At 44.4% G+C, this 12,194-nt stretch overlaps 1 protein-coding gene across 1 annotated transcript in view; it reads right to left on the reverse strand.

Annotated features, from left to right (window-relative positions):
* Positions 1–12,194, reverse strand: part of LOC143829786 (acyl-CoA (8-3)-desaturase-like) — a 30,955-nt gene that overhangs the window by 4,469 nt on the left and 14,292 nt on the right. The window contains exons 3-9 of the mRNA XM_077321188.1: positions 10,610–10,807; positions 9,986–10,087; positions 9,723–9,851; positions 6,071–6,131; positions 5,456–5,532; positions 4,816–4,913; positions 4,173–4,269 (exon numbers count right to left, since the gene is read on the reverse strand). Coding sequence (XP_077177303.1) covers positions 4,173–4,269; positions 4,816–4,913; positions 5,456–5,532; positions 6,071–6,131; positions 9,723–9,851; positions 9,986–10,087; positions 10,610–10,807 — 762 coding nt within the window. The remainder of the gene's footprint in view (positions 1–4,172; positions 4,270–4,815; positions 4,914–5,455; positions 5,533–6,070; positions 6,132–9,722; positions 9,852–9,985; positions 10,088–10,609; positions 10,808–12,194) is intronic.

Genomic DNA, 12,194 nt, shown 5'->3' on the forward strand with positions numbered 1-12,194 from the left:
TTGCTCAATTTCCAAGGGAAAGTCTTCATCACACCACTCAGAAGAAGAGACACAGATTGAAAAACAACCACCAGATATCCAGAACAGAATTATCTCCATTGTCAAGGAAGCACTTTAACCAGAAGGACAGAATCTACAAAAATGTGTCATTGGGAAAGAGTGGATGAATAACATACGTACACCTGGCTGTGCCAATGACACATCTCCTATTTGCTGAGCGGTCCTGAGAAGGTCAGGATCCACCACAACAATGCCACCTCACTTGCATAGTGGTCAGAGCAGAGTCCCCATGAGATCCATAAAGCATCACAACACCCAACCATCAAACACTACACCACCAATTTATGGGTATTTTAAATTGTTTTACTTGTTTTGACGTTGTATGACTTATAATTGTTACATGTTGTAAGCTGCCCTGACATGGCAGATCTGATAGGGGTGGGCTATAAATGTGAAAATAAATAAAAATAAATAAAAATGTGGTCTATCTCCTGAATTGAGCTACAGTATTGAGCAAAGAAGTGAAGCACAGATGTATCCTCAGTTTTAATTTTTTTTATATCAATGACCTATGATCTTATATTTTCAGCAATGAATCACATATGGTTTATCTACATGTTAAATTGCCATATCCTTTCTATATGGACAAAACAATTATTCTCTCACAATCAATGGTTGACTTATGAAAACTTATAGTCTCCTTTCGTGAGTATTGCTCCAAAAAGGATCTCAGTTAAAGGGCCTTCTGTTTAGTAAAAAAATACAGGAAAGTAGCAGGTCATTTTATGGAGCAAGTAGAGAAATTTAAATACTTAGGAGTTATATTTCAAACTAATCTCTCTTGGAGGATGCATATGAATAGCTATGAGTACAGGGAAGGCTATTTTTGAGGTGTTTTTTGCATGTGTTTGAGGAACAATAGGCTCCTGCAGGAATTCAAACATTTAAGGCTAAAGTTTTGGGGCAGTTATTGTGAGCTGTAGAAATTTGGATTAGTCTGGTAACAGATAATATTGATGGTCTATTGCTAAGGTTTTTATATAACATTCTGAGAATTCCAAGATATGTGGCAGGAATAGTTTGGAGAGCTGATACAAGCAAAGGCTTGTATGAAGCAAAGGCTTGGTAGAGAAATTTAATCTGAAAAAAAAAATAGTATGTTCACATTGAATTTAGAATCAGGTTTTCTGGGGTTAGTTATACTGGATCATCACATGAGTGACTGGGATAAATATTTGGAATTTAAATTATGATGTCTGGGCATTACCAATGATAAGATAGAAACTATGAGTAGTTGTGAATTGAGTCAATCAATTAAAAGGTGTTTGAGGGATCTTGATTATAAGAATATGTTGGTAAGACCACTCAGACCGTTTCCGCACTGGGAACTTGGCTGCCCCAGCTCCCATGTGGGAGCACAAATCCGGGGCAGATGAGGTGCGCCAGGCCAAATGCTTCCCTGTGCAGGAGCAGGAAAAGGCAGGGCAACTTGCCCTGGCTCAAACTCCAACCTGCAGCCCGGCGCAGGACCTCCAGCGTGGGAACAAAGTCAGAGTACATTCATCCTTTTTAGTTGGTATTCTTCAACTAATAAAAATGTCAAACCACCTGCCTGAATGATCTCTTCCAAAGCATAGGACATTTAATTTGTTTGCTATCTTCAGTTCTGTTGGGCTGTTAGAAAGTGTTAATGGTATTCCATACTCTAATGCGGGGTTAGTCAACCTGTGGTCCTCCAGATGTTCATGGACAACAATTCTCATGAGCCCCTGCCAGCATTTGCTGGCAGGGGCTCATGGGAATTGTAGTCCATGAACATCTGGAGGACCACAGGTTGACTACCCCTGCTCTAATGGACTTGTGGATGCGGTACTAACTAACTTGATTCTATAGATCATATTCTTTTGGATTGCCTGAACATTCAGATTTGAGAGCTGATTTGATCTTTCCTTTGCTTATGAAGAACTCTGTCTCTTTAGAAGCAAAGTCTTCTTGGTTACTAAGAACAAAGTTCAAGTCCAGTGGCACCTTTAAGACCAACAAAGTTTTATTCAAGGTATAAGTTTTTGCGCTGCATGCACACTTCTTCAGATACTAAGAGATTAAGATAAACAAGTAATTACGTGACCCATTCTGCACAGGCAGTGGCATGCCAGGCTGCAACCAGGTGTTTCAGCCAGAGCAGGTTGCCCCACCTCTTCCCAGGTCTAGATGGGGGAGCACATTCCCCACTGGACCTGGTCTGCCCCTGATTTGTGCCTCCAGATGAGGCAGATGAGCAGCAAAGTTCTGCCACACTGCAGGGTTTTAAGAACAGTATATTGCAATACAATGTAATACCTTGTTCTTAAAAATAAAAAAAATTAAATGCCCCAGGTGGCTCTGCCACACTACACAGTGAAGCCACCTGGGGCATGATTTGTCTCTCCTGGGACACTGAAGTCATGGCCACGGGTGGGGAGGAAACAGGTCAGGATTCTTCCTTTCCCCATGGCCTACACCCAACGTAGGCCCCAGGGCAAATGAAAGCTTGAGTAGGGCCAAGCTTCGGATGGCCTCAGACCAACCTTGATGTCATTTGGAATCAGGAATTTGCCCTGCCTCCAGATGATTCCCAGTGCAAATTCCCAGTGCGGAAAAGTTCTATGTAGCTACATCTTTGGTGTCTGTAATAAAATCATGTTATAACTCAGAAAGCAAATCTTAGGCTTTCCTTTTAGTGTGCATCTTCATCTTGTAAATCTCTGTTTATGACTTCTGTCATGAAAGCAGTAATTAAGAAAAAGAGCTTCTACCTATAACGCTGAAAATTTACTATCAGAGTTATGCATAAACCCTGACAGTCTGTGGTTGGCTCCACCTCCTGGGGCAACCATTTTTGGTTGCATCCATCACCATCTGTTGGAATTCCAAAAGAGCCTACAGGTTCAAAAAGTCTGGGAACCTCTGGGTTAAGGTGTCAGACAAGGATTTGGGAGACTCAGATCCCCACTTTGCCATGGACGTTTGCTAGGTGACCCTGGCCTGATCATATATTCTCAGCCTAATCTACCTCACAGGTTGCTACAAGGATACACTAGAGAAGCAGAGAATTATGTTAATCAGTAGGAGCAAAGCCCATTGCACCCGGGAATACAACAGGCACTAGGACACACACTTGCACTGTGTCCTTCCGGGCTGCTGGCCCTCCTCTCCCTGCTCCCTGCTTGAACTTGAGATCCAGCACAGTGAAGTGGCTGAAGAGTAGCAGCCTCTAATCTCAAGGGCTGGGTCTGATGCCCCCACTTCTCCTCCATGTGGGTTGCCAATCTCCAGGTGAGACCCTGGAGACCTTCAGGAATAATTGATCTCCAGGCACCACTTCCCCTGGAGAAAACTGCTGGAAGGGAGAAGGAGAGAAACAATGAAGGACAAAAGAAGGGGGGACAGAGGGTAGGAGAAAGAAAAAGAAAGGAAGGCATTTCCTCCATCTTCTGTGCCCCCCAAGGGCCTCTCACCCCTGCCAGCTCCGCGACTCTATGGAGACAACAAGGGCGACCACCCCCCCACCCCCACCATGGTTGGAAAGCAGCATGCTGCTCCCCACCATCCTGCAGTGGGGCCCCTGCCCCCAATCCCCCCCAGCCGCTGCCACCGCTTACCAGCACTCCTGGTGCTCCCGGCCCTGCGTTGCGTGCACGGGGCCATTGTCCTGGCGCAACTGGCGGAGCTCCACCCCCGTGCGTACACAGGGGACAGCAGGGCTTTTGGCCCCGCCGCAACGGCACAGCAGCAGCGCAGCATAGCTGCCACCGTGCATAATTGGTCACAGGGTACTTTCCACCAAATCCTCCTGTGTTCCCAACTGTTTGTCCTTGTTATTGACTCCCTGTGCTCTCCCATATTCCTTACTATCAGTCAGGCTGCTTTTCAGATAATTAATGCAGCCAGATTGATGGTAAGGAATAAGGGAGAGCACAAGGAGTCAATAACAAGGACAAACAGTTGGGAACACAGGAGGATTTGGTAGAAGTCCTTCGTAATTTTATCCACTCTATGATGATACCGACCCACTCTGACAACCAAATACTATTCTTAACCCTTTCCTTCACAATGCCACACATCTCTTCTATTGCTCGTTCACTCTGAGTTATTTTTATAATAATGATTACTAGAAAGAAAGCAGGTCTCACCTGGGCTGAGAACCATTCTGCATTCCTGTCATAATCAATGTTCATTGGGATGTGGTTCATTTGTGTCACCCAGACAAACCAGTGGCTCTCTATAATTCTGTGCAAAACAAAGGAAGGCAGTGATCACGTTCTTGGCTACTGAATTCAGTGGAGAAACCACTGAAAAGCACCAAATAAGTCCATTTCCAAATAGCCCAGACATCTGAAGGTTAGTATAGAGCTAGAATTAGGACTGCAAAATCACACCGGGCAAAAGAAAATGAGCCACAGTAAAAAGCATAGGCATGGGGAGATGAAAAGTCTTGCTCAACCAGCAAGAAAGAGTTATTAGGAAAATGTACTCTACATCATTGTGTCTAGATTAATTACTCCTTTATGAGCATGGCACACTCACACTCCCGGCACAGCATTCAAATGTGGGCATCCTACCCCTCCCATGAAGTCTTGAGAGGGAAGTGGATAAGGCAGCATATGTGTTCATGCAAAGACCCATTGCACAAACACACACACTTATACACAAGGCCTCTCTCAAGGAAGGCTGGATCATCCATGGTAATTTAAAAGTTCTGTATTTTGATCATTGCACATTGGCATGAGATGATAATCCCATGAAACAAAAAAAAGGGGTCCAAATCCGATTTACCTGAGCATGAAGAAGAGAACCAAGAGACTCTTGGGTTCCAGTAAGAATGAGTAAGTCAGAAAGAACCGAATATAAAAAGTCACCATCCAGGCCAGATCCTGCCACAAAGTAGAGGAGGAAAGATCTAAAGAAAAGATTATTATAATACCACACTTCCGCCTCCCATTTGCTCAGGCCGCAGCCTGCCTGCAGACTCCTACTTGACGTTATCCATGCTCTCCCTTCCCTTGTGCAAGACAGGAAATGAAACCCCAGAGTTTTCTTCCTGGGGTTCCTTGCTAAACCGTCCACAGGTGAAGAACTGAGGGCAGACCACTCCCAAGTCCCAAAGAGGTAGACACTAAATGGTTTTACTTTTGAGGAAAACAAGAGAGAGGTGGGTAGACTAAAGGAATGTGAATCATAAAGCAGCTGCCTTTGTGGAAGGAAGAAAGAAAACAAACCATGCGCTCCAATGTGCATTTACAAAATTCACAGAACTACCCTCCTGCTGCCCCTGCCACCACCCCCACCACCTAACTGCTATGAGCAAGGGCATGCACTGTACATAACCAAGTGACTACTGGATTTGCATCTGACCCCCGGCCCGTGCTGCGGATTTTAAAGGCCCACAAGCTTGCAGAGGACAATGCCTACTCACCGCCCATTGTTTGCGCTGGACCACAAAGTAGAAGATGTACCACTGTAGGTAGAAAGGCACCAGAGCTGGTGGTCCAACTGGGACACATTAAAAAGGGAATTCAAGAACCTATTAGAATCTGAAATGAGCACTAGAAGACATCCTCGTTCCTCAGCTCATTTGTGCTACTTCCCCCTCCCCCTGCTCTGGCTGCACAGAGTTCTTGCTCTCTTGTGCCAATTTTTCTCTCCTGATTTAGCATTAGACACCGGGCCATTAGAATGAAAAGCCGCACGTGGACATGCCTCCTCGTCCAGCTGCTTTATCACCCAACTCTGCTTCACAGACACTGAGAAGAGGGTTTTGCCCAACCGGCTACAACTAGTTGTCTTTGGCCAGACTAATGCAATCTGCTGTAAGGCTTGGCTGTGAAAAGTTATAAGCACTGCGGCCTAAAAGAGGCTCATAAATAGTTCAAAAGAATTAGTGACAGGTAACCAAGCATGAATACATCTTTTTATATTTTATGAATTGTTGCCGTGTGTGGGCGAACAATGTTGCAAGACGTTGTTATGATACATGTTGTGAGCTTGCAACACTCGCCCTATTCTGCAACAGAAAGGAAATTATACTCACGGATAAAGAAATACTTGTGCTGGTGGTTATAGGGCATGAACTTCTTTTTCTTCACACCCAGCTGGGAGAAGGGAAAGGAGAAACAGCAAGCCAGCAGGGTTAGCATCAGCCAAGCATCCCTCACTATCAGATACTTTAAGCCTAAATCTCTCCACTAGTTTATCTCTTTGAGGAGAACTACTGACCTCAAGGCCCAACCACAGGGATGCAGAATGGATAAACTTTGCCTAACCCAGGGCTTCCAGTGAGTGGGCAGTCTGCACTGCAATCCCACTACCATGATCTGATCAACTGAGGTCCTTCCAGATAGAATATAGTTTCCCCCACCCCCGTGATTCATAAGGCTATGTATATATGTGAGACAGGAGACAAGCTGAATGTTACCAATTTGTACTGGACTTGGAGAATTTTATAAGAAGAACTGATTTCTTGCTACCCGAAGGATTCTCAAAGCAGCTTACAATTGCTTACAAAGCAGCTCACAAAGTCTCAAAACGGCTTACAATCATGTTCCTTTCCTCTCCCCACAACAGACACCCAAGGGGCACCAAGCCAGCTACATGTGGAGGAGCAGGGAATCAAACCTGTCTCTCCAGATTAGAAGCCACTACCCTTAGCCACTACACTACGCTGGCTTAAGACAGTTGTACTCTCAAGCTATGGTTCTGCAGGAGGCTTTTAATTTCTCAATGCCACCACCCCATTCCCATCTAATGATGATTCTCCTGGCCTCCGCATGACATTATCTTTCGGGTATCTGTGGTTGCCAATATTCCAACAGAAGCAATGCTCAAAACAATTCTGTTTTAAATTACAGATTACTACAAATGAGGGAAAGTGAGTCCGGAACACTTTGTGCTTTTGCCTGGTGTTCTAGTGGGAAGTACTACCTCCTATGACTTTTTTTTTATTTAACAAAGCCCAGCAAGTGGGGGTGGAAAGTCCCATCATCTCCCAGCCTGCTCATGGCAGTCCCATAGGATTTCCAAGGCGAGAGACATTCAGAGGTGGTTTGCCATTGCCAGCCTCTGTGTAGCAACCCTGATCTTCCCTGGCCCAAATACTGACCAGGGCTGGCTGTGCCTAGCTTCCTAGATCTGATTTTTTTTATTTTAGACATAAAAAAATAATAAGAACAGTGTCATCACGAATACTGTGTAGGCAAACAACAACAAAACCCCCAAACAACAACCACGAAACAAACATAATATGATTAACTAAATACCCAAAGTTTCATATTTATATAATTAACTCCCAAACACTGCTATTTAAAGTTGTTGTTTGTTTTTTTGGTATTTTATTACGTTTTTCCAAACTAAATCAAATTCATTCCTTTTACAGACTCCTTGAATTAATCTTATATTGTAAGTTATTTTTTCTAGTATCATAAGTTGCATCAGTTTATTCCACTACTTATGGATCACCAAATTTTCAGCATTTTTCCAATTGTTAGCAATAACTATTCTGGCAGCTACAATCATAAAATTAACCAAAGTTTACAGCATATGTTATTATTCAAAAATAAGTTAAGAAGAGCTAATGAAGCTGATGGTTCTATCTTGTCTTTTATCATTTCTTCCCCCCCCCCCAAAAAAAAGATCTGATGAGGTCAGAAAAATCAGAAAAATCCAAAAAGTGCTCTTTAAAGCGCCAACATCGCAGTGTGCCAATTGTCTCCCATCAGGGGGCAGCAGAGCCACAAAACAAGGACCAGTTTATTCAGGAAAACTACTCAAATTATGGCCACAAGTTTAAGCAGTACAGGAATGCCAAGAGCCTCAACATGAAAATATGCTTTGCCCTTTGGAACTGGATCACAATTGGTGAGCACATGCAACAGAGAGCCCACAAGCACCAGATCAAAACAGAAATACAAGGGTGAGTTTTCTAAGAGAACAAGATGAGCTCTTTGCATCTGCATCTAGGAAACTAATTTAAATGGCAAAAGAGAGATTGACACAACTGCAAGCTAAAAACGCACAGTCAGCAGACAGGGCCAAACCCCCACTCAAATGCATCTGACTGCTGTTCAAATGCATCTGAAGCAGTTCATGTCCTCTCGGTCTAATTTGAACTGAGACCCCTCCTCTCCAGCCATTCCTGCCATCCTGCTTGGTGTAGTGGTTAGGAGTGCAGACTTCTAATCTGGCGAACCGAGTTTGATTCTGTGCTCCCCCACATGCAAGCAGCTGGGTGACCCTGGGCTCACCCCAGCACTGATAAAACTGTTCTGACGGAGCAGGAATATCAGGACTCTTCAGCCTCACCTCCCTCAAAGGGTGTCTGTTGTGGGGAGAGGAAAGGGAAGGCGAATGTAAGCCACTCTGCGACTCCTCCGGGTAGAGAAAAAGCGGCATATAAGAACCAACTCTTCTCCTCCTCCTGCACCACACAGCTTCCCATTTCCCTCCCTCAACCTGTGTCAGCTCTTGCGCCTTTAAAATCACAGGTATTAATTAACACCCTCTCTCAGAAGAATATTGAGAGGGAAAAGGACTGATGACACCTATAGCACACTGAAACCAGTCTAAAAATAATAAGGGCAAAGGCATTCATTCATTCATTCATTCGTTCGTTCATTCATTCATTCATTCATATTTTGGGGCTTGTATCCTGCCACTCTCAAGAGACTCGTGGCAGCAGGTAAGCACAAGGCCATTTGTCAGAGAGGAATTAACTCAGATCAGCACAGCCTGACATTCAGAATGAACTGCTAGAAAACAGAAATGAGACATCCTGTGTTACCTATTGGCTGCTGTTATTTTGGAGTGAGTTGGAGACTGACTAGGAAATGAGGCCATGGCTAGAAATTGCCATGGTTTCACCACCAAGTTTCTGTCTTTGGTAAGCAAACTGGTTTAATAGATGAAAGGAATGCCTTAGACAAAGCCAGTCTTTTGAAACCCTTCCAAGCACCGTTCTCCAGCCCAAGGTGATCAAAGCAACAGAGGCTGAAAGAAGTTACTGTGAGCCAGTCTACATGCTTCCTTTCATGTCTAACTAATCAACCCACTGAAAGAACTCAATGTTGTTGCTGTTGTTTTAAATCATTTGGATTTTTTTAATAGGTGGAGAGTGTGTGGAAAGAATATATAATAAGACAAAATACCAGAGACTGAGGTGGCAGTTCAGGACAGCTAGAACTTAAAACTTTAAGGAAAAAAAACCTTCAACAAGGCAAGCAACTATTTATATTCACTTTTTATCTCACAACAGCCTTTCTACAGAGGAAACCACAATACAACAGAGAACAGCCATGTGCTTTGGGTTAAGTTTTGAACGGTTGACAGTTTGGTCGCTGTTTTACTTGGGAGGGATTGTCATTATTTAGGCTAGTAATACAAATAATTATAAGAAGAACTGCCCTGATAATATTATTTCAAACAGAGACCCAAAAGTAAATCCATCCAGCAGACTTTATGAATAAATCCATTTTGAATCAGGTCATCGGGGTTTCCAAATTCATTTGTCTGCCAGAACAATATAATGGCAATAGAATGTTCCTTCTTGGCTGTGGAAGACCTCGCAGTCTTTCTCTCATCTCAATTTGAGCAAGAGATCTACAGAACAATGTTTCCCCCTGATACTAACGTTGTGGTCTCCAGTCCAATGTAAATCCTGGCAGGGTTATCCAAAGCTCTACAAGACTCACCTCCACTGAGAGCTTCTTTCCCAATGCAAAAAACAAAGGATGCATATTGAGGTCGGGGTCCTTGCGGAAGCAGTTAGGTTTAGCATGGTGCTGAAAATGCCAATGATTCCACCAGCTGGCTGGTGCTCCCTGAAGACAGTAAAAGATGAGAAGTTCTAATTGGAAATCCTGGGCCTATACATAGTGATGCCTCAGCCCAAGCATCCCAACTGTTTTTAAGCCCTGGTGAAATGCGAAGGGAAAAACCTTACACCAATACTCACTTTCAGGTGTCCAATCACAAATTTGTGGACCCAGTGGTTCCATCTGGACTTGCCAAAGACTGAAAGGTGTCCCAAATCATGCTGCAGCCAACCAGCCTGGGCCTGAAATGCAGAATTATTAATGTTATTTATTATTCCTAATACAAAGTCACCAATGCCATGCCACAAAGCGCAGCTCACTGTCCCAAGGAGTGTAGATCTGAATCCTGGGAACAGCAGAGGAGAGGGGAATGGAACAAACAGGAACAGGGGCAGTCACCTACATACAGATTTCAGTGGGCGGACTAAGAAAGTGGGGATATTCAAAGAGACGGTTTCAAGAGGTGCCCTGGAAGGGAGCTCCTCGCATAAGAGGAAGTGAAGGAGAATGGATAGGACCCTTTCAGATATCAGGAGATTGGGGGTGGTTGGAGGCGGCATATCTGGAAGAGCAAAATGGATATCGCAGAGAAGAGAAAGTAGCAGCAAGGAAAAAGAGAGACCTTTTTTCATTAATGCCCAGACATTCCTGGTTCTGCTGGTGTAACCTATAACCCCAAGACAGAGCATTCCTAATTTAAAAGCACAGATACAGCCCTGCAGCGAAACCGTCCCTTGCATGTTCTGTGAGAGCCAGTAGATTACCTGGACTGTGCCAAGCAGCAATCCAGAGATGAGGAAAGGCACCAAGGATGGCCCGAAGTACCACAGGTTGAGCCAAGCAGCCACATCCAGCAGCAAGATGTGAATGAGGTACAGGAGGAAGAAGAGGTGGTTAGGGTTCAAGAGTCCCATCTTCTCAACAGTAGCACGGAGCTGACGAAAATCCTCTACAAGCAGCTTCTGTGAGGAAGAAGAAGAAGAGTTGGTTCTTATATGCCACTTTTCACTACCCGAAGGAGGCTCAAAGCGGCTTACAGTCGCCTTCCCTTTCCTCTCCCCACAACAGACATCCTGTGAGGTGGCTGAGGATGAGAGAGCCCTGATATTGCCACTCAGTCAGAACAGCTTTATCAGTGCCGTGGCATGCCCAGGGTCACCCAGCTGGCTGCATGTGGGGGAGTGCAGAATTGAACCCAGTTCGCCAGATTAAAAGTCCGCACTCCTAACCACTACACCAAACTGGCTCTCAAACTGGAACACAATGTTATAGCTTGAAGGACACCTTTCAGGAACTCGAGTTAATTCAGCTTCTCTCCCTCTGTTAATCTTGATTTTCCAAATGGGGTTAACCTAGGAAATAAAGTGGGAACCAAATGGAACCTGTTGCCAGAATTTTGCTATGCTTACTGTTCACCATAGACAGATTCAAGAGACTTTTAAAATGCCACTGCAGTGTTATGCCTGTCACTATTTGTCCTATGAGAACACTGTGGAGTGTTTGCTAGCATGCTGGGGACCAGGAACACATGGAAGTCAAAAAAGGCAAGGCTACTTCCCCAAAGGTGGGGAGCAGTGCAATGGACAAGATGGGAAGTCTCTCTGTAAAGGTAAAGGTATCCCCTGTGCAAGCACCGGTTCATGTCTGACCCTTGGGATGATGCCCTCTAGCGTTTTCATGGCAGACTCAATTCGGGGTGGTTTGCCATTGCCTTCCCCAGTCATTACCGTCTACCCCCCAGCAAGCTGGGTACTCATTTTACCGACTTCAGAAGGATGGAAGGCTGAGTCAACCTTGAGCCGGCTGCTGGGCTTGAACTCCCAGCCTCATGGGCAAAGCTTTCAGACTGCATGTCTGCTGCCTTACCATTCTGCGCCACAAGAGTCTCTCTGCAGCTAGGAGCTAAAGGTTGGCCCACTTCAAATCACTACAGTGAGAGCAGCCAGTGCCAAAATAATGTTGTGTTTCAATGGCAACTCCAAGTAGCACACAAACACTAGCAGTGGCCAGGTGTTTAAGCCAAATGAGGTAAGGTGGGGACCAAAGGTGAACATAAACTAGAAGGGTGGAAAAGGTACGGATGGCGAGGCAATAAGAAGTGGACGTGTTAAGGAAAGGAACAGCTTATGCTGTTCTCCTCCAGCCTAACATCTTATTCTGTTGCTTTTTTTGAATCTGCAACCATTATTCAAAATTAAGAAATTACACTGGACATTTCTTTACTATGGGATTGGTTGCCCTGGCCTATTACTTACTTTGCATATTTCCTCTCTCCACAAAATTTAATAAAGGAGGAGTCCCATCCCATCATGTTGCATTATCCCATCATGTTGCAACATGATCCTGAAA

This window comes from Paroedura picta, chromosome 2 (assembly GCF_049243985.1).
Source record: "Paroedura picta isolate Pp20150507F chromosome 2, Ppicta_v3.0, whole genome shotgun sequence".
NCBI lineage: Eukaryota > Metazoa > Chordata > Lepidosauria > Squamata > Gekkonidae > Paroedura > Paroedura picta.